At 39.5% G+C, this 27,699-nt stretch overlaps 2 protein-coding genes and 1 pseudogene across 2 annotated transcripts in view; 2 read left to right on the top strand and 1 right to left on the bottom strand.

The window, feature by feature from the left end:
* DRG1 (developmentally regulated GTP binding protein 1) overlaps window positions 1-19,938 on the top strand; it is a 27,880-nt gene extending 7,942 nt beyond the window's left edge. The window contains exons 4-9 of the mRNA XM_006894808.1: window positions 2,890-2,959; window positions 10,321-10,490; window positions 13,736-13,866; window positions 15,694-15,861; window positions 16,128-16,250; window positions 19,650-19,938. Coding sequence (XP_006894870.1) covers window positions 2,890-2,959; window positions 10,321-10,490; window positions 13,736-13,866; window positions 15,694-15,861; window positions 16,128-16,250; window positions 19,650-19,749 — 762 coding nt within the window. The 3' untranslated portion in view covers window positions 19,750-19,938. The remainder of the gene's footprint in view (window positions 1-2,889; window positions 2,960-10,320; window positions 10,491-13,735; window positions 13,867-15,693; window positions 15,862-16,127; window positions 16,251-19,649) is intronic.
* A 1,989-nt stretch (window positions 19,939-21,927) lies between these two features.
* Window positions 21,928-23,484, top strand: LOC102866657 (annotated as a pseudogene).
* A 3,763-nt stretch (window positions 23,485-27,247) lies between these two features.
* EIF4ENIF1 (eukaryotic translation initiation factor 4E nuclear import factor 1) overlaps window positions 27,248-27,699 on the bottom strand; it is a 60,129-nt gene continuing 59,677 nt past the window's right edge. The window contains exon 19 of the mRNA XM_006894887.1: window positions 27,248-27,284. Coding sequence (XP_006894949.1) covers window positions 27,248-27,284 — 37 coding nt within the window. The remainder of the gene's footprint in view (window positions 27,285-27,699) is intronic.

A 27,699-nucleotide genomic window follows, 5' to 3' on the forward strand; every position in this document is an offset into this window, starting at 1 on the left:
CCATGGCACTAGAGACATTTGTTGCCAGTGTCAGATGGATCTTGGCAGAAAGTAAAGAATAACAAAAAGAATACTTACTATCTGTATTTCATTGACTGTGCAAAGGCATTGGATTGTGTGGATTACAACAGATTGTGGTTAGCCTTGAGAATGGGAATCCCAGTACACTTGATTATGCTTATGCAAAACCTATATTTGAACCAGGAAGTACTCCTCTGAACAGAGCAGGTAAACACTTCATGGTTCAAAATCAGAAAGGGAGTACGTCAGGGATGCATCCTGTCTCCATATCTTTTCAGTAGTGAAAACCAGATCATTCAGAGGCTGCCTTTATGAGGAGAAATACAGCATCAGGGTTGGAGAAAGACTCATCAACAACCTGTGTTATGCAGATGATACAACCTTACTTGCTGAAACTGAAGTGGACCTGAAGCATTTGTTACAGAAGGTCAAGGACTGTAGTCTTCAATATAGATTGAAGCTCAACATCAAGAAAACAAAGATTCTCACCATGGGGCCAGTTGGCAGCACCATGATGGATGGAGAAGACATTGAAGTTGTTAACACAGCTTACTTGGTTCCACAGTCAGCACTCTTGGCACCAGCATTCAGGAAATAAAAAATGAGTTGCATTAGGTAGATCGCCTATCAGGGACCTCTCCAGAGTGTTGAAAAGCAAGTGTCTTGTCTAGAGACTAAGGTGTGCCTGATCCAGTCCATGGCCTTTGCAGTTACTTGCCATGTACCTACCAGAAAGCGAGATAGTGACTAGGGAGGATAGAAAAAGAACTGATGCCTTTGAATTGTGCCGGAGAAGAGTCTTCAACATACCGTGGACCACCAAGAAAACAAATAGGTCCATCTTGGAGACTGTGAAACCAAGTTTCTCCTTGCAGGATTTTGAAGCCCCGTCTCATATACTTTGGACATGTGGCCCCACAAAGGACCGAACCTTGGAAAAGTACATCATGTTTCCTACCAAAAAAACTTTTTTGGGGGATTTTTTTTCCCTTGCCTCTCTGCTTCTTCCTTATTTGTACCTTTTCTCTAGAAACCGAGTTAGTGTATACTCTTGAACATACTTAACTGAATGACTGCCCTCATATGCTTTTTAAAAGGCTGTTTTATGAAAAAGCACACGTTTTCTGATTTTTGTGACTTTGTATTTAAACGTTGCCGCAAATGACAGCAGGTGTGTTTCTAAGCACGGTCGTCAATTTAAAAAGTGTGCGGCAACGTGTTAAAGTTAGAACCTATTGATGAGGCTTTTAAGGAGTAAGATTTCTGCTTTGTATAAGGTAGGACTTCGTTGACAGTGTTGCTAAGTGTCATTGAGTTGACTACCGCTCATTGCGATCCTTTGAACAATAGATCTGAACCTTGTCCCATCCTGTGCCATTCTCATCTTCTCTGATACATCACTGTCAAGTCCACCTCTTGCTCATGTCTGCACCATACACAATAGAATGAGATGCTGCCTGGACCAGAACCATCTTTATAATTTGCTTATGGATAGGATTGTATCCCTAGGATTTTTATTGACTGATTTTTGGAAGTAGGTGTCTCGAGCTTTCATCCTGGTCTGTCTTTTTCTGTAAAGTCAACTGAAACCTGTTTAGTGTCATGGCAATATGCCGGCCTCCACTTGGGGGCTATGTGATGGCTGTGCATGAGGCGCATTGGCTAAGAAAATCAGTCAATAAAATTCCTAGGGATACAAATGTTTCAGAATAGAACTGTGCTCTGTAGGATTTTCAGTGACTGATTTTTTGGGGAAAGTGATTACCAGGCCTCTCTTCCAAAATGCCTCTGAATGGACTGGTACCTTGAGCCTTTAGGTTAACAGCTGGGTTCTTAACTGTTTACAACATCCACTGCGACTCCTTAAAAGAATAAGATAGCTCAGTTTGACTAGTGCTTCCTTTCCTACTCTTTTTTTTTTTTTTTTTTTAATGTAATGAGGAAAAAGATGAACTCTTCAGAAGGGACATGAATGGAGAAATTAAACTGTTTTGCACCTTCTAAATTAGTTCTTTTTAAATTACTTTTAGGTGAAATTGGCATAGCATAAAATTAACAATTGTAAAGTGACAGTGGCAGTCAGTGTGTTGTGCAACCATTTCCTTTAGTTAGTGCCAACGTATTTTCATCACATCAGCCTTTGATGTTGTCATCACAGCATCTTAAATATTACTTTATTCCATATCCTGAGCAATTGAACAGTCATTTTCAATTGGGGATACAAATCAGAGTTACCCATGGAACCTTTTGAAGTATACCACTCTATCGGAGTCTCACTTGGGCTCTTCTAAAACACAATATGCAGATGTAGGGCCTAGTTCTCTGCCTTTTCAAAGGTTTTCCAGGTAATTCTCATGTGTTCTCTTGGTCAAGAAAAACGGTAGAAATGTTTTATGAATTGGAAAGCTTACAGAGGTTTCAAATATGTGCTTACCCAGCTCTTATCTACAGTAAGGTATTTGTATGTTAATCCTGAAAAGTTATGGTTCTCTAAAAGATGTTAACCAAGAAGAATTTGACCTCCCAAAACCAAGGTATAATGTTAACCTTTATCGTTAAATAAATAGTACTGTGACTTTGGTCAAGTTACTTAACCTCTAAGCTAATAATCTTTCTTTTAAAATATCATTTTAACACAAGTTTACAGAGAGGTTAGGCTTTTTCATAAGCTAATCAACCACAGCATTGGTAGTTAAAAGTAAGATCTATTTTAGCAGGTTAAAATGCCAGCCCTGTGGCCGACATTTAGTTGGTGTTTAATTTTTGCATAGTAAAACTGGATTTCAGTCTCCTAAATTTTATTTTATCTGCTGTGATTTATAACCAGTTTATCATTTTTTCCTCTTCTCTGTGTCCCTGATCTTACAGCTTCTGGATCTCCCAGGTATCATTGAAGGTGCTAAGGATGGAAAAGGTAGAGGCCGTCAAGTTATTGCAGGTGAGTAATACCAGGCCATCATTTCAGGATATTACCCCCTTAACTAGCAAAGTCAGAACTAGAACTCAGACTCTGGCTCCCATTAGCCAACACCTTTTTTTTTCCTTTTCTTTTTTTTTTTAAAAGTGAGATACTATAAAAGGCTAAATGTCAGTTTGCTATACTGAATTAACTTGGGGTTGCTGTGATGCTGAACTCTGTACCACTAGTGTGTCAAATGTCCTAATGGTTACCCATGGTGGGCAGTGTTTGGTGGAGCTTCCAGATTGATTCAGGTTTGGAAGCAGGAGTGGCATCCACATGCCTCTGGAAACTATGAACATAGAGAAATGACGATACTTATGGAACAGGGTTCAAGTTTTTTGTTCACAGGGTCTCTATGAATCATGCTCGACTCGATGGCACTTAACAACAGTAACAAATCATAAATTGCAGCAGTGTCTTGCTCCATCTCTCTTCATCCTTGCTCTCATTTCTAATGGTCAGCTGATTCCAGTGCTTCTGCTCATCCTTCTGTTCCTTACTTTTCTATTTCTATTCTGTAATAAAGACATTTCTCTTTTTTTACTTTTTATTCTCTATCTTATTTTATTGGGAATATATATATGACAAAACATACCAGTTCAACAGTTTCTCCATGTACAATTCAGCGACATTTGACTCTGTTATTCTACTTGGCTCCCTAAGGTAAAGAGTCTGTCTGATCTTTTGAGTTGTATCAATTTGTAGCCCATATAATTAGTTCTTAAAAAGTTTCATGCACAAGGAAATATTGTTTATCAGTTAAGCTAAACTATTGTTTGATTTGAAGAAGCCTTCAGGAAATATTTTTGTTTTAAAGTTTAAAGATTACTCAAGGTTGAGGTTTTCCCCCTCTCCCCCATTAATTTTGCTCCAGCATCACAACTAAAGGCGTCCATTCTTCTTGTGCTTATTCACTGTCCATTTTTCTGATCCATAGCAAGTAATTGCTAAGACCAAGGGCTCTATCAGGCGCAGCTTGGCCTCTAGACTGATGTCTTTTTTTTTTTTAATTTTATTTTATTATTTTTGTGTGCGTGTACCGTCAAATCAGATCTGACTGGTACAGGAGGAGATTGTCCCTCCTTCCCCGGCAGAGCATCTGGTGGCTTCGAACCGTGTGCCTCTGGGATTGTAGTTGCAACTCCTTACCACTAGGCCACTAGAGCTCCCCTTAGACTGATGTCTTTGTTTTTCACACTCTGTAGAGATGTCTGACAGCAGATTTTCCTAATGCAATTCATCTTTTGATTTTCTGATTGCTGGTGCCAAAAGTGTTGATTGTGGAACCAAGCAAATTGATACTGTTAACAACCTCAATGTGTTCTCCATCCATCCTGGTGCTGCCAATTGGCCCTGTGGTGAGAATCTTTGTTTTCTGGGTGTTGAGCTTCAATCCATATTGAAAACTGCATTCCTTGACCTTCTGTAGCAAGCACTTCAGGTCCTCTTCCTTTTCGACAAGCATGGTGTATTATCTGCATAACATGTGCATCAAATCCACAAGAACCAAAATTTGACCTTGAGTCTATCTCACCTGAATTTTAAAACCATCTCAAGAACATGTTTGAGGCTATGGACACTAGTGAATGAAGACCAGATGATCTGTGGGAGGATATCAAGAATATCATCCATGAAGAATGCAGAAGGTATTTACAAAGACAGAGGAGGAAGAAAAGACCAAGAAGGATGTCAGAAGAGACTCTGAATGCAAAGAAGCCAAAGCAAAAGGAAGGTATCAGGAGGTTACGGAGCTAAAGAAAATTTCAAAGGGCAGCTTAAGAAGACAAAGCAAGTGTTACAGTGAAATATGCAAACAGCTGGAGTAAGCAAATCAAATCAAAAGGGATGAACTTAGTCGGCATTTCTTTTCTTTTTTTTTAACTTTAGTCTTTTTTTAACAAAAAATTTAATTTTATTATTATTTTTGTGTGTGTATACCGTCAAATCAGATCTGACTGGTACAGGAGGAGATTTTCCCTCCTTCCTCAGCAGAGCATCTGGTGGATTTGAACTGTGCGCCTCTGGGATTGCAGTGCAGCTTCTTGCCACTAGGCCACCAGAGCTCCCCTGGTCAGCATTTCTTAAACCTAAGGAACTAAAGAACTAATTCAGGCCTCAAGTTATAGTACTTAAAGATGGGCAGAATATTGAATAATCTAGGTAGCATTAAAAGAAGATGGAAGGAGTACACCAAGTCACTGTACCAAAAAGAATTAGCTGACATAGAAGAATTTCATGAAACAATGTATGATAATGAAGCAGTGGTGATGAGAGGAAGTTCAAGCTGCTCTGAAGGAATTGGCAAAAAACAAAACTCCAGGAATTGACAGAATATCAATGGACGTATTTTAACAAACAGATGCAGCCTTGGACATTATTACCAGGTTGTGCCAAAAAATATGAAGGACAACTGCCTGGTCAACTGACCGAAAGAGACCCATATTTATTCCCATTCAAAAAAATGGTGATCTAGCAGTTTGGAAATTACTGGACAATATCTCTCGTATCACAACGCAAGCAAGATCTTATTAAAAAATGGCTGGAAAATACATCAACAGGGAGCTGCCATAAATAAATACCGGGTTTAAAAGGGCCATGGCACTAGAGACTTCACTGGCAATGTCAAATGGATCTTGGCTGAAAGCAAAGAGTACAGTGGAATCCCTGTCTGTGTTTCATTGACTGTGGAAAAACATTTGACTATGCATCACAACAAATTGTAGTTGCCCTTAAGAAGAATGGGAATGCCAGACATCTAATTGTGCTTATGTAAAACCTATACTTTAGCCAGGAAGCAGCCATTAGAACAGAAGGAAACACACATGGTTCAAAATCAGGAAAGGAGTGCATCAGGGATGTGACCTGTCTCCATACCTTTTCTTTCTTTCTTTTTTTTTTTTTAATTATTTTTGTGTGTACCGTCAAATCGGATCTGATTGGTACAGGAGGAGATTGACCCTACTTCTCCAGTAGAGCATCTGGTGTATTAGAATATCCTTTTCAATTTATATGTGGAACAGATCATTTTGAGAGACTGAGCTTTCTTTATGAGGAGAAATGTGACATCAGAATTGGAGGAAGTGAATATGTATAATCTTTAAATTTTTTTTGTAGCCAGCTTTTAAGTTACTGAATTTTAAAAAGGTCCAAATTGGGCTTAGATAAAAGGTTGCTCATATTGCTGTGATTTGATGTCACTGTGTACTATTGAGTTGATCCTGTCTCATTGTAACTCTGTCAGAGTGGAATTGACCCATAGGGCTTCCTGTATAAACTTAATGGGGGCAGACAGCCTAATCTTTTCCAGTAGAGCAGCTTGTGAGTTCAAACTGTTAGCTTTTTAGTGCGTTACCTGAGCACTTATCTATTCTGCCATTAGGGTTCCTTTGTGACCATGTAGTTTTCTTTTAAGTATAGCTTAGAGAACACTAGAATAGGCCTTTTTGATTATAGAATGTTGAGAGAAACCCTTCTCCTTGAACATTATTCTGCTTTATGCTTCATTAATATCTCTCTTCATTCTCAAACATTTCCTTACTTGAATAAATTATATAGTAGTTCTCATATTTTTATTTTTTTATTGTTTGACTTTTGACCACATGATTTACTTTTTTTGGGGGGGGAAGAATGAAGTAGTTGTTGATCAACTATCAGAAAGTTCCCAGAATATTTGATTAACTATTCTATAGAGTCCAAATAAATTTCAGCTAGATAAAAAAAAATGTTTGCTATTGTGGGATAGGCAGTGATTTCTTAAATAGGATACTGAAATAACCAGCCTTTCAAGAAACAGTTGGGAAATTGCTTATTATCAAAATTTTAAACTTTTGCTTTATAATAGACACAATTAAAATGAAAGAGCAAGTCATATTTAGGAAGAAAATATTTGTAATGTTTATATCTGAAAGGATTTAGTACCTCATATTTCAATAATAAGACAATTTAAAAAATCAGTGAAAGAGTAAACTCAAAAAGATGATGAATGAATAGCCATTTAACAGATAAAATGATGTTAAGCATCATTAGTCATCATGAAAATGCAAATTAAAGTCACAGTGAGATAACATTGCATACTGAGTAGAATGGCTAAAATTGAAAATGATAATGGTAGTAACAGTTTGACGAGGATGAGAAACATTTGAAATTGTTGTGCATTGCTGATGGTAATGTAAAATCATAAAAATGCCTTTGAAAGCTGTTTAGCCTTGTCTTACAACTCATATAACCTAGAAGTTCCATTTTCTCAAATTTATTCAGGGAAAAATAAAAATCTTTTTCCTCAGAAATATTCTTAATAGCTTTAGTCATAATTATCTGAATTTGCTATTATTATTAGGTGCCATCAAGGCAGCCATGACTCATTAGCAACCCTATGAACAACAGATTAGAACCTTTCTCTATCCTGTACTGTCTTCACCATCTCGGATATGCTTGAGCCCATTGTAAAAGTCACTGCATCGATCTGTCTTATTGAGAATCTTCCTCTTTATCTGACTCTCCGCTTTTCGCAGCTTGATATCTTTTTCCAAGAACTGGCCCCTCCTCACAGTTTGTCCAGAGGAGTATGGGAGATGATGTTTCACCACCCTTGTCTTTAAGGTTGTACTTTCTCCAAGAAATATTTGTTTTTTTGCAGTCTGTGTGATAATTAGTACTTTCCTCCAGTACCACAATTCAGCGACAACATTTTTTTCTTTAGGAGTCAAAAGATTATAATCCAGATTACTAACAATACAGTCAAAATAGTTCCTGAAATATGCACGCAAACACCTAAGCCTCAAGGCTTTAGGCCATTGTTCCCAAGTTCTCAGTCCTGTCAGTATTGGCTTCACATGCCCAGTTAGTTGTCCAACAGAGTTCTCAGTCCTGCCAGTATTGGCTCTCCTCTCCTCCTCCTAGGTCTCATTTCATGTCCAGTCTCCTGTTCAGCTGGAAGGTTACTTCCATAGGTGTAGATGGAAGAAAAAGGGCTTCTTCCTTATTCCATTATCTTGCTGCTTCTTCAGTGGTGCCAGATTGTCTATATCTTGGTGCTGGAACATTTTTTTTCTTCTTAATACTTGCAATTCTTTTTATCCATTTACATGATACTGCCTGTTGGTCCAGGTTTGAGGATTTTTGTTTTCTTGATGTTGAGATATTACCCATATTAAAGGCCTTTAATTTTCTGCAGCAAGTATTTCAAGTACTCTTCAGTTTCAGGAAGTGAAGTTGTGTTATCTGCATAGCTCAGGTTATTAATGAGTTTTCCTCCAATCCTGATGCCACATTCTTCTGAATTTGTAAACAATCCAAATGTTAATCAACAGATTAATGGACAAATAAATTATTTATCCATACAAAGATAATTTTGTTTTTGTTACAGACTACTGAGTTGAGTAAGACTCACTCTTAGCAACCTTGTGAACAGCAGATCTGAACCCTGTCTTACCCTGTGCTATCCTCCTCATCTCTGATTATTGGCGTAATCATTGTTAGTCCTTCTTGTTGAGGGTCATCTTCTTCTTTGCTGACCCTTCACCTTTTATGGCCCTTTCCAGGGAATAGCCCCTCCTAACAACATGCCCAAAGTGTGTGAGACAAAGCTTCGCCATCCTTGTCTCTAAGGAGCACTATATCTTCTTCCAAGTCATTTGTTCTTTAGTGGTCCATGGGATAATCAGTATTCTTCTCTTAACACCAGAACTTAAAGGTATTGTTTCTTTGTCTGTCATCACTATTAATTGTCTAGCTCTCATATAAGCTTTTACTTTGAGTTCTGATTCATTAAGTAAACCTTATTTGGCCTAGTTTTATTGGTGAGGTGAGTGTGTATGTGTGTGTTGAAAGTTATAAAGTTAGTAGCTTTGACCTTAATTTTTAAGTGTACCAATTGGTGGTAATTACATTATCATTGTTGTGCTGCCATCACCTCTGTTTTCCTAAATTTTAGTAAAATCTCAAACAGGTGCAAGCAAGTGATTGAAAAGATTATGGCTTTAATCAGATGCACCATAGTCTTCAAACTGAGATCATTGTTCCTCAGTATTTTGCAGAGTTCCGTTACAGGAGACTTTCCCAAAGCAATATTTCTTTTGGTTTCTTGACTTCTGATGCCAGAGGTGTTCATTGTTGATCCAAGCAAGATGAAATGATTGACAATCTTTTTTCCATCTGTGATGATGTTGCCTGTTGGCGCAGTGGTGAGAATTTTTGTCTTGTTGAGATGTTATCTATATTGAAGGCTGTAGTCTTTGATTCTCTGCAGCATGTGTTTCAAATATCCTCATTTTAATAAGCATGGTACTGTCATCTGCATAATACAAGTTAAATCTTCCTCTGATCGTGATTCTACATTCTTCATAGAGTCTAGCTTCTAAAATGAATTGCCCAGCATACAACTTGAATAGTTTTGAAGACAAGATACAGCTCTGATGCACATCCTTCCTGATTTTAAACTATGCAGTATTTCCTTGTTCTGTTCAGACAACAGTTTCTTGGTCTAGGTATAGATTTCATTTGAACAAAACAGAGTACTGTTACATAATGTAAGGAATGAAATTTTGATACATAAGCAACATGAATGAATTTCCGTAACATTAAGGTAAGTTAAGAGAGGCACAAAAGAGTATGAAATGTTGTGTGAGTGCGTTGACATAAAATTATAAGAAGTGCTAACTCTAGGCTTTGGTGATAGAAAGCTGAATGGTGGTTGGTTGAGAGTGGAGGGCACAACAGACCCTGGAGATGGTAGGAAAGATACTACATTTTGATTGGAGTGATTGGTACTGGTATGCATATTCATCATCATATTCTGAGAATGGGCACTGTTTATTGTTTTTAAAATAGATCTCAGTAAAATGCTAACCAGATCTTTTTCTTGTAGAGTTTTTTCTGCTTTATGTTTTTTCTGTTTGAGGGGAATCTGGTGGCTGCAAACCCAAGGGCACTTAGTTCAAATCCATAAGCTACTCAGTTGGAGAAAGATAGGCAATCTCCTTCCTTGGTACTTTACAGGCTCTGAAAACCTGCTGGAGGATCTATTTGGATTTGACAGCACATAACAAAAAATTATTTTAGATTTGGGCCATTTTCTGGTTAGCATCTTTATTCTGACTAATTTTTCCACCAGAGTGTCTAGAATGTACCAACTTTGGGGAAACTATGGAGTTTATTTTAAAGTGACTTTTGGAAAAAAGATTTTGTAGTTTAAGCAACATTATTTATTTGTAAAAATCCATTGTCTCTTTAATGTAGGGGAATTACACCCTCTGGCTATTTGAGTATTTGGGTTATTTAAAGCTTTATTGACCTTTACTTTGGTATCTTTTTTTTCTCCCCCTTCCCCACTTCTTCAGTGGCCCGGACCTGTAACTTGATCCTGATTGTTCTGGATGTCCTAAAGCCTTTGGGGCATAAGAAGATCATTGAAAATGAACTGGAAGGCTTTGGCATTCGCTTGAACAGCAAAGCCCCCAACATTGGCTTTAAGAAGAAGGACAAAGGAGGCATTAACTTGACAGCCACTGTAAGTCAGGAAAGCAGAATAGGGCAGGTTGCCAGAGGGATTGTTGTGGGCACTGGAGTGACACTGACATTTGGAAATTCATCAGTTTCCTTCTGCACTAATTGAGCTAACACAATGACCTTGCAAAGACTGACAAAAAGATAGCAAGAGTGGAGCAGGAGTTCATCTCAGATGGACCTTTGCAGTGGCATTTCCTCTTTTGGTCATCTTTTTGGGGGATGTAGAGCATCTTTTCTTTGCATGGATTAGTTTATCACTGTCATGTTTTCATTCAGTGCCAACTCTTAGAGCACCTGCTGTTGCACAAGCATTTTAGGCTCTGAGAATGTAATGGAGAACAAACATTCTCAGAGTTTTGAGTTAATGAGTAAACATAGTACATTAGAAGATGAAAATAAGAACAAAAATAAAGTAGAAAAAAAGATAAAGAAAATAGTATTAATGTGGAAGAGCTGTTTTAAGTAGCATGGTCAGGGAAGATTGCACAGAGATGACATCAAAGTATGAACTAGTTGAAGAGCATCTTGTGTTGAGAGAATATCGGAGTGTGTAGACACTGAGGAGAGTATGACTTTTCATGTGTGAGGTTTAGCAGTGAGCACATGAAGAGGGTTAAGAGATAAAGTCGTGATACAGAACCATATAAGCTTTTACTTTGAATTCTGATCCTCTGAGTAAGCATGATTTGGCCTAGTTTGGGGTTTTTATGTCTAGTTTTATTGTGTGGTAAAAGTCCTAACAAAATTATCAGCTTTGACCTTAATTTTTTAAGTGTACCATTTAGTGCTAAGTACATTATGATTTTGTGCTCCCATTACCACTGATTTCTTAGAATTTTAGTAAAACTTTAAAAAGAAACTCAGTATGGCTTCAAAATTAGTACCTTTTCTCTCTTCCTCATAGGCTTTGGTAATCACTAATAAACTTGTATCTTTACACATTTATTTAGCTGTTCTAGATACTTCATGTACGTGGGAGTATACGTTATTAGTCCGGTTGTTGCTGACCTGGTTTACTCATGGTTCTGCTTTCAGTGTTTGTATCATCATATGTATCAATTTAATTTTTTCATTACTGAGTGATACTCTGTTTTATGAATATGCCACATATGTTTGTGCTTTCATCAGTTGATGTGTACTTGGGTAGTTTCTCCCCATTATCTATTGGGTAGTTTCTCCCCATTATCTATTGTGAATAACGAGTAATTCTAAAATGAGCACTCATGTACAAGTACCTGTTTGAATCCTTGTCCTTGCATTCAAGTCTGTCTGTATACCTAGAAATGGAATTTCTTTGCCATAGGACAAATTCTATTTGTAATGTAACTTTTGAAGAGCCACCAAACTCTTCCTTAGGAGCTATACCATTTACGTTCCTACCAGTGATACAAAAGGACTCCAGTTTCTTCACATCTTAATCAACAGTATTAGTTTTCATTCGTCAAATAATAGCCATCCCAGTAAATACGAGTTGTTACCTTGGGTTTTAATGGGATTCTACTGGCTGTTGTGTTAAGAATAGACTGAAATGGAGTAAAAACAAAAACCATTTGCGAGGTCATTGTAATAATGCATACAAGACATGAATGAAGACTTCTTAGATCAGGGTATTAACAGTGGAAATGAAAGTAATCAATAGAAATTGCTGATGGGTTGGATGCAAGTTGTGAGACAAAGTCAGAAATGACCTTAAATTTTTGTCTGAGCTCAAAAAATAACCTCTTAGTAACTGAAATGTTAAGGCTTTGGAAAGAATAAAATTAGACAGGAGGGGGAAACCAGGCTGTTAAATTTAAGATTAGACACTTGTATAAGGAGCAGATGCTACATGGGGTTGACTGAGTCTGCTAGCTTGAAAAAGGGGAACTGTCCCTATTAGTGACATCTAAAGCACTAAACAAATAGCTTCATGGTCAGACATGCCAACACATATGCTCCTGTACCTATTTCTACCAATCATTAGGTCTAATGTGTGTTGCAGCTTTACTCACAGTTTTAGGGTTTAATTAGGGAAATAGTTTGGGGCATGTGGGAGGCAAAAAATAACACACAATCAAGTCCAAATTTAGTCCAGTAGTCCCAGGCCAGATTAATAAGGTACAGTTCTTCAGTTAGTGAAAGTTGAGGTTCAGTTCAACACAAATGCACCTCTTATTTCCTCAATGATCCAGCAAACTATCTCAGAGCAGTTACAAGTCAGCTTTTCCTTTAATCATCTTTATAGCAAGCAAAACCTTTAAATGTGGCTCTATCACCAGGGTTCCTCTGGTTACTCTGCCACAGTCTCTTCACAGCAGTACCAGAGTCTCATCACCCTTTCCACCACTGTGTGTCGGTGTGGAAAGTGCTCTTTCATTTTGGTCCCACAGCTATTGATTATTTGCAAGACAGTGTATTCACATGTAAGGTAGCTGGAGGCCATGCCCCAATGAGGGCTATAGAAAAGCCAGTTTTCAAGGTTTCTGATGTACTGTTAAGGAAGTATATAAGTTCAGAAGAATGATCTGGGCTGGAGTTTAATTAATCAGCTCTAAAGCCATGAACATCTACGTGAGATCTCTTAAAGGTAGTGAATATAAATGCAAAAGAAAAGAGGTTCAGATTGAGCCCTGGAGTGTTACCATGATTGTTATTCTGTGCCTTCGAGTTGGAACCAACTAATGGCTGACCCTCCAGTGGAATTTCAGAGGCTGTAAATCACACTATGAGGAGATTGCTTATCTTTTGAGCTGCTGGTGAATTCAAACCAAAAGCCTTTGGTTTGGAAGTGTAAGTTCTTACCACTAAATCACCACCAATTCCCCCTTTTCTTCCCATGATTAGAAGTTGAGAATTGGGATAAACCTACAAATAAGAGTTCTTAGATGAAGTGGAACTTGAAGAGTTTGGAATTCTGGAAACTGAGTAAACAAAAAAAAGTATTTTGAGTAATTGAAGGCTGAGAATTTTCCCCTAAACTTAACATCTGGAAGTCTAGGTGATTTGACTGACATACATTTAAGCGATACTCCCCAAAAGTTCTTTTCCATTATCCGTTTATGTTTGAAATTTTATCATTCAAAGATTCTTTCCTTTCCACATAGAAAGTGCTAGTTACTAATTATGGCAACTAAAAGGCAGTTATTCTCCTCCATAGTACCATCTTTAAGAAGACTTTGCACTTTAGTTAGGATTATCTAAGTTTATGTGTAAACTTGGGAAACTGTTTTTGTTCGGACCACTCATTAACTTCTTGACTCTGTTCAGTGCCCTCAGAGTGAGCTGGATGCTGAAACTGTGAAGAGCATTCTGGCTGAATACAAAATTCATAATGCTGATGTGACTCTGCGTAGTGATGCCACAGCTGATGACCTCATTGACGTGGTAGAAGGAAACAGGTACTGATACAGTATGTACCCTGCTGCCCGAGTTTGAATTATTGTGCAGTGGACTAGGCATTGCACAGCTAACCAGAAGATTGATGATTTGAATCCACCAATTGTTCTGTAGGAGGAAGATGAATCTGTCTGCTCCTGTAAAGAGTTACAGCCTTGGAAACCCTAAAGGACAGTTCCTTTGTCCTTTCGGGTCACTGAGTCAGAATTGATTTGACAGCAGTGGGATTTTGTTCATGGAAATAATCTTGGGTCATCAGTTGAACACCAGCTTTAACTCTAGTGATGCTCCTTCTTTTTTATGACATGTTGTTGGTTTGGTTTTTTGGGCTTTTTTAAAAATTTTATTAACTTTAATGAACATGTACAGAGATTTTGGGTTTCTATTCATTCATTGTTGCTCCTTCTTAAATAATAGTGGAGTTTGGTTTCTTTAGCTGTAAAATGAGACCTTAGTCTTAATTTCTAATATCTTTCCTAGTGATAAAATTGGACAATGGTGGTCTGGTTTTTCCCTTTAATTACTTGCTGTGAACAATACTGTCACCTACATTCTGTGTCATATGAAGTGAAAGAAGATGGGTTCTCTTTTTTTTGTGCCCCCAAAAGTAACTCATCTGAGAAACCCTGTGGTTGCCTTACAGACCTGAGAGCAGGCCAGGCCTGTGCATTCATCTGTGGGCACATAGCTGAGAGCTTATTCCATGAAACCTTTTCATTGTTAGCTCTTTATAATATAAACCAATGTGAAAACTATTCTTGGCTTTTATTTGTAGTTGTTTTCCTATTTATTTGGTGACATTTTTTTGTTCCTCATTTGAAAACAAAAGCTAACATTTTGAATTAAGTATTTTTCACATGAGGCAACTGAAGGCTGAAAATTATTGCTTGCCTAATTATGGGAACCATAGTGTCCACTTTGATTGACACTAGAAATGTGACAGGCATCGTTAGATGTGTTTATTTTTTAATAAATTTTTATTCTTTAAAAATGATAAAGAATGTTAGAAATTACTGTACATTTTTAACAGTTCCTAAAACTTTGTAGGGAGCTGACTTTGAGTGGTTGGTTTATTGGAATACATAGATCAGACCAAGTTAGGCTTTTTTTTTGTCGTCGTGTACTGTTGAGCAGATTGCCCCTCCTTCTCCAGCAGAGCATCTGGTGGATTCAATCTGAGTTAGGCTTTTTTTTTTTTCCTTTTTTTTTTTAATTTTTTTTTATTTTTTGTGTGCGTGTACCGTCAAATCAGATCTGACTGGTACAGGAGGAGATTGCCCCTCCTTCCCCGGCAGAGCATCTGGTGGATTCGAACCACGCACCTCTGGGATTGTAGTTGTAGCTTCTTGCCACTAGGCCACCAGAGCTCCCCCTGAGTTAGGCTTTGAGTCAGTTTGTGTGACTCCAAAGCTTTTCGTGCTCCACTGAAGCATGTGATTTCTCAGAAAGTGGGTGCATGGCTGCCACCATCTATTCCCTGCCTCAGAGCCACTTGTCACTCACAGCCAACCTTCATCAGTTCTTTGGGGCTATTATGGGAGGAGATTACCCATTTTCCCCTTTGAGTGACTGGTAGATTCAAACCACTGACCTACGGTTAGCACAGCTATGTACTGCTCTACGAGTGGTCCTCATAGCTTGGATTTTGTTACTTCTTAACCTATAGTTCACTTTTTATCATACTTTGTACCCTGTTTGAGAGAAAAACTTCATTTTTACTGATCTGCATCACTTGATCAGGTCCTGGGTGAAGAAGTGATGATAATCAGATATAACAGCCTTGTCAACAATTTTCAGGCTAATGTCATATTTTTCTTTTTCTCCTGTAGAGTTTATATCCCCTGCATCTATGTGTTAAATAAAATTGATCAGATCTCCATTGAAGAATTGGATATCATCTATAAGGTACCTCACTGTGTACCTATCTCTGCTCACCACCGCTGGAATTTTGATGACTTACTGGAAAAGATCTGGGACTATCTGAAACTAGTGAGGATGTAAGTATCAGTCGATGGGGGAATATTGCTGTAAGATTTGAATCAGACAGTCTCAGAGCTATACCCCCTGGAGCTCATTAGCAAAATCTTCTCTCTTTTGGAATTTTAAGCAGATTAGCTCCTTTCATTTTATAGGCCAGCTTGAGGTTATTTTTTTCTCAGGTTAGAGGTTATTCTGACCTGATCTCGGGTGGTGGAGGGTTGGTTTGCATTCAGCATATGAAACTTTCCAAGCTGATAGCCAAATTCTGTTCCCTCTATTCTAGTTATACCAAACCCAAGGGACAGTTACCAGACTACACATCCCCAGTTGTGCTGCCTGACTCCAGGACCACAGTGGAGGATTTCTGTATGAAGATTCACAAAAATCTTATTAAAGAATTTAAATAGTGAGTATTGTGGGCGCATGGGAACTCCTTCTGTAGTTTCATTACGGAGGACTTGTTGGGATATCTTTAAAGAAGTGTGGTAGCTAGGAGGCTTCTGTGGTGCTTGGCTTGGTTAAAACTCAACAATGACTTCTCAAGTCATGCAGAGTAGAACAGACGGAGCTTGAGGAGTCTCCTTAAGGTGAGATGGGCTAAAGGTATGATGAGCCCTGGCTTCCCCTTCCTCTCCCTTTGTCAGTGTCTGCCACTAGCTTCCACTGGGCATGGAGTCTTCCTTTGAAGTGCTGGCTTAAGGAGAGGTAGTAGAAGATCCTCTTTCTCATCCTTTTCACTACTGAGATATAATATATATATATTTTAATGTTAATTATGAACTAATTATAAAGTTGGAGAAAATGTGGAAAAACAGTACAGAGATTTTCTGTATATCTCTTAACCTCACTTTTCCTATTATCAGCTCGCATAATCCTAGTAAAATAATGCAGTATAGGAAATTAACATGAATGTAATTTAACCAAATCACAGACCTTGTATTGCTTTCTCCACATAAGTGTATATATTCTATTCGAGAGACTTACCCATATCCTGCAGGGAATTTATTTTTGTCTCTTTGTTTTATAATTTGCAGCATTTCCACCTGTCTTTCATGACTTTGACACTTATTTGTAGAATAATACTTGAGTTTTTTTCCCAGAGTTTTCTCATGAACAAAGAGATTAGTGCATTAGTGAGATCGGTGGTAAGAATGCCACCAAAATGACTGTTCTTCTCAGCATTAATACCCCAAAGTTCACTATGTTGTTTCACTGATAGAAATACTTGCCCCAGTCGCTTGGCTAAGTGGGTGACTGCTGGCTTTCTTCACTGGATAGGTGCCATCCTCTTTATGCTCGACACGTATTCTAGGGGAGATGCTTTGAGATTTTGCAAAACTTGTTTCTTCAAATATTATCCCTGATTGGTGGAGCTTGTTTGCAGTTTATCACTGCAGTGTTTGCCTAATGGTCATTCTCTATTTCTATTCTCTTTCATTTGACATTTATTTATTAGAATTCGACTGCAATTTAGATTTATCGTTTTGCCCTTGTTTATTTAATCTGGAAATTTATACACTCACTCTCTTACTCATGGCTGTCAAGTTGAAACTGACCCTCCCATGGGTTTTCAGAGGCTGTAAATTGCACAGAAGGAGATTGCTCGTGTGTGTTCCGTGGATGCTCTGGTGGATTTGAAACACTCAAGAGACACCACCTTTGAGTTAGCATTTCAGCTCCCTACTGGCTATGCCCCCAGAGCTCCCTAAAATGAAGACATTTACGGCAGAGTTCATTTTAGCCTCCTTTTCTTTTTAGTAAGAATCTTGACTGCCGTTACCTACAATCTTTGTATTTGCTTGTTTAATGCAGTGCATATAAAGTAATTTTAGAATTGCAGCCCATAACCTTCTGAGAAATACTTTGCTTAACTATATTATAGCATTTATAAATAGTTCTTTTTATCTTTAATAGGCTGAAAATGTCAAAAGAGTTTGACAAAACAGAAGCCAAAATTAGAAAATAATTGTAGGAAAGCATTTAAATAGTGACATTCTAAAAATACTTGAGTCTGATCTGAAAAATAGATGAAGTCCTTTCTGAGCCACTCCATACCTTTTATCTAAAGTGACTACATTTCATATGTTGTTTGGAGTATACCATTGAGCCGATACTAACTCATAGCCTCCCTATAGCACAGAGTAGAACTGGTGTTTGAGGTTTCTGAGACTAAGCCTTTATGGAAGGGGACTGGTGCATCTTTCTCCTACAGAATGGCTAGTAATCTTTTGGTTAACAGCTGAGCACTTAACTACTGCTCTTCACATTCCAGAGCTTCTAACCATGTACTTTGGCACTTCCTTGAGTCAGTGGAAAAACTTCTTTTAGAAAGTTAAACCATGTCCACATTTCCATACTGCTCCATCTGGGTTTCTTCCATGTTGAGGGAATGCTATTCCGAGCCCCAGAACTACTCAGTAGGGAGATAAAGGAGAGGGGAAACAGTATTTTGGAGAAAGTACATATCAAGTAAGTAGAATTATATTTGGCACTGTTTTCCACTGTATCTTATTTTTCTGTTATACAAACTACAAATGGCATTTTAACATCATACTAGAAATAATTCTGCCTCACTCCTTCTAGTTGCATTTGACTCTGTCCCATTCTCTTCATGTCCTTTTCTACATGAAGACGTATCTTTTTTGAATTGTGACTATATAAAAATAAAAATGTTGCCTTTTAACCATTTTTCATTGTGCTACTTTGGGATATTAATGATACTCTTCATGCTATGTAATCATTACCATTGTCCATTTTCAAGTTTTTCATCACCCTGGACAGAAAATTAGTTTCCCTTAAGCAGTAATGTATGTGTCCCCCTTTTCCAGCTCCTGCCTGATAAAACCCCAATAAAGTTTTGTCTCTTCATTTGTCCTCTTTAGTATTTCAAATGTATGTGATGATACGAGTCCTTATAATCATATCCTCTCTTATATCTTGCCACTTTAGGTAGTTTTCTAGTCTTCAGACCGAGTGCTTTTTCTGAGTTTATTTTACTCTGGATGTAGACTTCTGAATCCTCATGGCTTTGATGATGGATAGCAGCATTGTTTTCCCGAAGGATTAACTCAGTATGCGTTGCCCTTAACAAAATACATGGCAGTGACTTTACTGCAGGCATTAAATATGAGTGCTAAAAATATATTTGCTTGTTAATTTGAAAAATTTAAATGTTTCTAATAGAAATTTTTTTTCCAAAAAAAAGGTTCTCTATTTTTGGAATATAGATTTTTCCCCCCAAAATGCATTGGTGCAAAGACAATAGATAACACTATTGCTGACTTCTTCCATCCTTAGATAAATCATTAGCTCTGTCAGGTTGGCCTCAGTCACTGTCTTGTTTACTAATTCAGTTTTGGAGGTATATGTATGGATATAAGATACCTTCATATTGTCTTAAGAAATTAGTTGGACATAACAGTAACTGTACTGATGGGAAAAGCGTTTTCCTAGTATAGCTTAAGGAGCAAAATTTTTCTATTATCAGCTCCCATTGGTGGTTTTAGTAGACTCAATAAAAAGTGAGAATTCTGTTACAATCTGTGTTACTGACATTTAAAGAGTTAAGAACCAATTTCCAGTCTGAATTTTATGGTATGTCTCTGTAGCAAATCCGTACCTTTTTCTCTTTGGACCTCTTAAACTGGCTGTGGGATGAGAGGAATCCTAACAACCTTGACTGGTGATTGACTTGTGGCTGTTAAGAGCTGGGATGCAGAATATGAAAAGAAAGGTAGTTCCTAATGAGTGGGGACAGAGGTTAGATTGCCATTTTCACTGACTATTGTTTTTTCCTTCCATCCAGTGCTCTGGTCTGGGGTCTCTCTGTGAAACACAATCCTCAGAAAGTGGGTAAAGATCACACGCTGGAGGACGAGGATGTCATTCAGATTGTGAAGAAGTGAACCCTTCCCACCGCCTCTGCCAGGCCTGCACAGCAACTGCATCCCCAGGACCAAGCACTCTGTCCCCCAATTCCCTTTCTTGGCTTTGGCAGCTGTCGGATCAGAATTCAAGGGAGGGAGATGGAAGAACCCAAACTGGAACTTCACTTTCCTTATCTTGATGTCACCTTGTATATTGTACAGCATAAAGAACCTGATTTGATGACTGTGTGCAGTATCCGTATGAGAATTTGTTTTCAGATGGACTCTTAAGTTGGGAGGAGGGTATTGTATGTATGTTAAGACAGCTGCATTTTGAGAGCTTGCTCTCAAGTATAAATGTGACCAGCAGTATCTCAATTGATGATTGATCATGGGAAACCCTTCCAGTTGGATGTAACCTTCAGTCCTTTCAAGTAGTCTTTCTCACATGATGCTGGAGACAAGAAAGATTTTATCTGAGTTAGTGGATTATTCCCTATAAGGTTGGCCAGTTTTGGGAGATGGTATAGTATGGCAGTTGAATAAAGTACCTGGCCAGACAAGGTTTGAATTATAGGCCCACTTGTAATTATCTGATCAGAAGACTTAATTTTTATGAGTCTCATATTCCTTATGCAACATAGGGATTGTCATAGTATTTCCCTTCTAGGGTGATGATTTTAAGATAGTTGGTGCCGGTTGGCTCTTGTTACTATTTCTTTGGCTTCTTGCCTACATTAGTAAGCATGTAGCTACATATCCACATTGAGCTGAACCATGCTGTGAGCTGGGCCTGTCCCCTCCTCCATAACCTAAGCTTGCTGCCTGAATCTCCATGACATTCCTGTTTCCAACCATATAACTTGGGCATTATCAGAGATTTTGGTAGTCAGGAGTAAAAGAATTTGAGGACAGAAAACTATTTGGCAAACATTGGTGTGGTGGACTGAGCTAATGAGGCTATGAACAGAGAGTGGACACATATGCATCCAGGGGAAAGTTCAGTTTGGGAATAGATGACTTTTTGGAAGAAATGAAAATAAACATTTGTGTAGTAGGATTTTTTTTTAACAGTCCCTCTGTAAGGACTATCCACTTAGCTTTGTATCCAAAGACGAAATTTGTAGGTGAAAGGAGTTAGGAGTTAGCCTTCGTTACAGACTGGTTCATTTCAGGGTCGAAAATATGGAACGCTTCACGAATTTGCGTGTCATCCTTGCGCAGGGGCCATGCTAATCTTCTCTGTATCGTTCCAATTTTAGTATATGTGCTGCCGAAGCGAGCACAGAGAGTAGGATTTTAAAAAAGGAAGTGCCACTGAGTAGATGCTAACTAGTGGCAGTCCTCAGGGAATCTGGAAGGGGCCTCGTTTGCAGGAAGAGAGAGTAAGAGTTTATTTCTAGATGGGGCAAGCTGAAGTAGATTGTGAATGGTTATCCACATAGCACCCTTTCTCCAGTGTGGTGGTGGTTCTGCTTCCCTGAATGAAGAATTTGTGTTTCTGTGGTGATCTTCCTTGAGCTTGGGTTTAGCACTGTCCCCAAACCCAGTGCTGTTGGGTCCTCTCAGGTCTCCTCTCTCAGTCTAGCTTGAGGGTATAGACTTTAGATCAGTGGCACCTTCAGGATAGAGGTAAGCTTGCCTCAGTTTGTCTATGAACTGTGGGCTTTCTAAGCTCTGGATGTCCAGGGAGGGGTGCTGTGCTGCCCGAGCATATTGGGCTTTTGGGAAACCCTCATGCAGAATTCACTGGGTAAACATCTAGCACTGTGTGGACGATGTGGAAGAAAGGAGGTTGCTGCAATTCTTGCTTTTATGGTTCTGTTCTCTGATTTGCTAGTACTTGAGGCCGATTCAGCCTCGTCGTCTTTGGGGTTAGACTTGGTAGGTAGTTCTGGGATGCACGTACGATCGTTAAGAATGCTCCTGGGAACAAGGCTGCTGCAGCAGAGCTTTGCTGCGGCTAATGGCATTGTCATAAACTTTGGGAACTGGAGATTTTGTGCTCTTAGCATGGCTTGAGTTGCCTGTGCTGTGTCTTGGTGTCTTTTCTGACCCATACCTGACCTTTCAGCAAGTATTCAAAGGCAGTCTTCCATGGAGCAGCTGGTGGATTTAAACCACATGCTTTCAGGTTGACAACACAGCTCCTTACCATTAGGCCACCAGAGGTCCCTGTTTGTGTTGTTAGAATACTTTCAGTAGGAAGGAAAATAAATGGCGGCACCACTGCATCTGGGCACTCGGTGGCAGTGGGCGAGGCACTGGCACAAGGTGGCACAAAAGAAATATATTCAAGCAAAATTAACCCAGTTTTTAAGGGAAGATATAATTCAACTTTGGAAACCTCTGTATACAGATGAAAATAAAGAAGTTGGCTTGGCATTGAAGGACCTGACTAAGAAATACTCTGACAAGCTAGAATATTGTGAAAATGAGGTGGAAAAAAAAAATAATAGAAGAAGTACAATGCTTGAACGTGGAACAGGAAATGAAAATTATAGACCAACAGGAGTTGCCACAAGTGAGATATTTCTACCACTAAGGCAAGACACGAAGAACTTGTTGAAGAGCCGATTACACATCACTGGCAGGGAACTGAGATCCAAAATAGCTGAAACCTTTGGATTCCAAGAAAATTATATCAAAGTTGTCATAAATAAGAAACCACTTCAAATAGGGAAAACACTGGAAGAGCAAGGAGTGACGCACAATGTGAAGGCGATGTTGGTTGAGCTGGAGCAGTCTGAAGAGGATGTGAGGAACTCTCAGGCAGAGTAAGAGCAAAATAACTATGCCGTGCTCCAGCTCGATACTATGTGGTGCTACTTCTGCCTGGAGCAGCTGGAACGCCTCGATGATGCAGGGGGGAAAAAAATTAAACTTAGCCTGAAATGTTTTAAAAATTGCTATGGAGAGAATCACCAGAGATTGGCCCACATCAGAGGAAACTGGCAAAGAGGTGGTGTTAATCTTAAGACTTGACTTGCTTCAATTTATCCTAAACTATCACAGTGGAAATGGTGAAGAGGCGAGTATCTCAACAAGGCACATCAACTTTTTTAAAGAGCTTTATATTGATCCATCAAAAGTTCATGATTTATTGCAGCTGAGATTTACAGCGCAAGAGGCCCGACTGGGCTTGCGAGTGTGATGGGAACGTGGATCATGCAGCCACTCATCACCAACCGCAGAGAGGAACTGGCTCAAATAAGGAAAGAGGGAAAAGACGTCATCTGAAGAACATCAACTCTTTGAAAGGAATAGGCTACTCAACACACGTGACCACGCAGGCTGTTTGCCAGGCTGGTGGAGACCTGGAGAAAACCCTGAGGATTCTTATCAGCAACCCACTAAATGTGGTGGTTAAGTGATTCAGGTTTAGAAACCAGCCCTCAGCAAAGTCCTTCCCGGGAGAGTATTAACCAACTGGTGTACATGGGCTTTGATACTGTTGCTACCCAGGTAGTGCCAAGAGTGTTCGGGCGGAGGCGGAACGTCCAGCTGGCTGCTCAAACCCTTGCACACAGCGGTGGGAGTCTGCCCCCTGCAGTCTTCGCAGAAGATTCTTCATCAGCACCGTCCATGTCTCCTCCTGGTTCTGCAGGTACTTCCAGAACCTCAGCAGATGAAGATACAGAGTCAGTCCGTGAAATACTGGAAGATAACCCAGAAGGTGAAGATTATCTTAACTCAACTCTGGAAGATGATATTATTATTGCAGAGCACTTATCCTATGTAGAAAATATAAAATCTGCAACGAGGAAAAACTAAATCGTGAATAGCAATAAGTAAAAAACCAACAAACCAAAACTTTCAGTTGTACTTAACAAGAAATGTTCATTTAACCTGCTTAGATGTTAAGGAAATTTGGTCTTTCACCAATTGAGAGGGATTCAAGGTAGCTGCTGCCATTGAGGCTCCTGGTTTATTCTAATAGATGACTCTGCCCTCTTCAGCGGTTGGCTCTGCTGGGAAGCTTGGCCCATGATCAGAATGCTTGCCACAGTTCCAAGCCTTACTTACATCTAGAATCCAGTGAATGAAAAAGACTGAAACTTCTGTTTTTTTGAGAAGCCATTTCCCAGAAACCTTTGAGCCGATTTGTCCTATGCCTCTTAACCTAAATTAGGTCACATTCACATTCCTCAACTAGCCACTGTTAAAGGGATTAAGAATTAGTGTTCATCCCTATAGGTTATCTCTGTTCCTAGGTCCTGTTTGTGATTATTTCTGTCAGTCACATAGTGGAGGCAGTGGACCTGATTTCCCTTGCCGTAGTTGTCTTGGAGGAGGCCTGGTTTTGTTCCCATTTTATTTCTCCTCAGTGATTTCCACAGGCATCCTGAATGCTTTCCCGTGGGAGGCAGTATTGCACCCACCTGACCTCACTCCTGAAAGATTGATTCTCCAAGGAGCTTCTCAGTGGTCCTTTGGCTCTTTGACTTGGAGGTCTCTCCACATTCCTCCCTTGTCTTAACTTTTTCCCGGCCTTGGTTATTTATAAAACCCAGTTATACTTGTTAGAAACTGCAAACTTGGAAAGAGTAATGCTTTGCTGAGGGAGACACTTGGTCCCTGCCCTCCCCCTAAACAGCTAACTAATACTAGCTCCTGGAAGACTGCATTAGCATCCTCATTTGCTCACACCTTCTTAACCTCCAGTCCATCAGTGCACCGGATATCTCTGCACCGACACAGTGGTTTGGAGCATGATAGTGAAGAAGGTTCAGGACAGGACATGGATTCTAGTTTCGAGGTTTTTAACCCTAGCAGACGGTATGCATAGGAATCACATCTGTGGAAAAAACCACTGGAGAAACTATCAGCTGTGAAAACTAGGCCAGGAGCGGATTGTGGAACAGACCACCAACTACTCATATGCAAGTTCAAGCTGAAGCTGAGGAAAATGAAACCAAATCCACAGGAGCCAAACTATGACTTTTGATTTCTTCCCACCTGAATTTCAGAATCATCTCAGGAACAAGTTCGAGGTCTTCAACACTAATGAGCGAAGACCAGATGAGTTGTGGGAGAATGTCAAATTTACCATCCAGGAAGAGTGCAAACGGTCATTACAAAGAAGAGAAAAGACCAAGATGGATGTCAGAAGAAACTCTGAAGATTGCACTGGAGTGTAGAGAAGCCAAAGCACAAGGAAGAGTTCAAGATACTAAAGAGCTGAACAGAAGATTCCAAAAGGCAGCACGGAATGACAAAGCAAAATATTACAATGAAATGTGCGAGGAGCTAGAGTCGGAAAATCAAAAGGGCCGAACTTGTTCAGCATTTCTTAAGCTCAAGGAACTGAAGAACAAATTCAAACCTAGAGTTGCTATACTCAGGGATGCTTTAGGTAGAATATTAAATGATCCAGGAGGTATTAAAAGAAGATGGAAGGAATATACTGAGCCATTGTATCAAAAGGAATTGGCAGACACAGAAAAATTTAATAACATTTGAGCAAGAGCCCATGGTGATGAAGGAAGAAGTTCAAGCTGCTTTGAAGGAAATGGCAAAAAAAATAAGGCCCCAGGAATAGATGGTATACCAATTGACATATTTCAGCTAACAAATGCAGCCCTGGATGTGCTCACCAAGTTGTGCCAAGAAATCTGGAGAACAACCACTTGTCAACTGACTGGAAGAGATCTTTATTTGTTCCCATTCGAAAGAAGGGTGACCCAATGAGTGCAGAAACTACAGAACAATATTGATTTCACATGCAAGCAAGAATCTACTGAAGATTATCCAAAAACGACTGGAGCAGCACATCAGGAGAGAACTGCCGGAAGTCCAGGCTGGGTCTAGAAGGGGTCATGGTAACTAGGGATATTATAGCTGATGTTAGATGGATCTTAGCTGAAAGCAGGGAATACCAGAGGAATGTCTGTGTTTCATTGATTATGCAAAGGTGTTTGTGTGGATCATAACAAACTGTGGTTGACTCTGAGAAGAATGGGAATCCCAGAACATTTAATTGTGCTAATGTGAAACCTATACTTGGACCAAGAGGCAGTCGTCAGAACAGAACAGGGTAACACTGCATGGTTCAAAATAGGGAAGAGTATACGCCAGGGATGTGTCCTATCTCCATACCTTTTCAACCTGTATGCAGAGCAGATTATCTGAGAGGCTGGGCTCTATGAGAAGTGTGGCGTCAGGATTGGTGGACTATCTATCAACAATCTGTGTTATGCAGATGACACAACCCTGCTTGCCGAAACTGAGGAGGACCTCATGCACTTGCTGCAGAGGGTCAAGGACTGCAGCCTTTAGTATGGACTGAGGCTCAATGTCAAGAAGACAAAGATTCTCACCATTGGACCAATTGGTAGCATCGGGATGGATGGTGGAGAGATTGAGATTGTTCACAGCTTCAGTTTGCTCGGCTCCATGGTCAACACTCTTGGCACCAGCAGCCAGGAAATCAGAAAACGTATTGCGATGGGAAAGTCTGCTGTTAGGGACCTTTCTAAAGTACTCCAGAGCAACAGTGCCCCTCTGGAGACTAAGGTGAGCCTGATACAGGCCATGGTCTTTGCTATCACTTGTTACGTATCAGAGAGTTGGACAATGACTAGGGAGGATAGGAGAATTGATGCCTTTGAGCTGTGGTGCTGGAGAAGAGTACTGAATGTACCATGCACTGCCAAGAAAACATTTTTATCCTGGAGAGGGTTAAACCAGGCTACTCCCTGGAGGCAAGGATTTTAGGGCTCCGTCTAACATACTTTGGACATGTTGTGAGGAGAGACAGGTCCTTGGAGAGGGACATCATGCTTGGGAGGGTGGAGGGACAGCACAGGAAGGGAAGACCCTCTTTGAGGTGGATTGATGCAGTGACTGGGGCAATCAGGATGGGTGTGTCAGGCAATGCAATTGGCACAGGATAGAGCAGAGTTTAGGGCTGTTGTACATAGGGTCGCTATGAGTTGCAAATGACTCGACGGCACATAACAGTTGAAATCCACCTTGACCTTCCCATGTGAAGTCACGATGGCTATTGTGACCCTAAATTGACACAGGCAAGTTAACTTCAGAGGCTTGAGAAATTTTGTCACCTCAGATAAATGAAAAACCTCAAGTCAGAAAAGGGAACCCGAGATCTTAAGTTACTGCGATAGATTCCTTTTCTCCAGTGCCTTTTATGTAGTTAAGGTGAATAGTGGTGGTGGAGAACCCCAGCAAGGTGAACTAAGGCATGAAGTACATTATCAAGATGATTCCATTAATACAGCTTCAGCATCAAGGAGAATTCTGTATAGGTGAAGTGAGATTAAAGATTGAATCTTTAATTGAGGTCCAGTTTTTCCCTAGAGAGGACTTTGATTTGAAAACACAGCCGCTGGCTTTTGACCCAACAAATGGAATTAATTTGCTACTAGTTTCTGCACCTGGAGTTGTTTTTTTTTTTTTTACAAAAAAAAGGGAGAAGCATCTCTCTACATGGGCACATTATTTTCAATAGGTGGTATAATGTTGGAAACTGCATGGTTCATGTATCTTGGTATTAGCTACAAGGATGCTTATAGGCTCAGCCCGGCTTAAGGTTGGAGCAGGCCCTTTCAAATCTGTGGCTCAAGACAGGCAGCCATAGATTGCTCCTCCTGAGTTTTTGTAACATTTTAAAGAAAAACTGGAACTTCAGATGCTTTCATAAGGAACCCACTGAACCACATGGTTCCAGAAGAACTGGCAGGAAGGGATTCAAGGAAGAAATAAACACAACAATGCCATTCATTTCATCACTTCATTCACACACTTAGCATATGCAACTTTAATCAACCAAAAGAAAAAAAGTCCCAAATGTACAAGTGAAAAAAATTCCAACTGTTGACACAGGCTTAAACTAATATTGGCTACTTTTATGTACAGCTGTATAAGTTCAAAAAAGCTATCCTATATGTATATACAAAAATTGTTTATACACAGATCTGTACATAAGGGTCTATACATTTATTTCCTCAGAACCCTCAGGTGCCCCCT

Source organism: Elephantulus edwardii, unplaced genomic scaffold (genome assembly GCF_000299155.1).
Source record: "Elephantulus edwardii isolate Elephantulus edwardi_28Jun2011 unplaced genomic scaffold, EleEdw1.0 scaffold00151, whole genome shotgun sequence".
Taxonomy (NCBI): domain Eukaryota; kingdom Metazoa; phylum Chordata; class Mammalia; order Macroscelidea; family Macroscelididae; genus Elephantulus; species Elephantulus edwardii.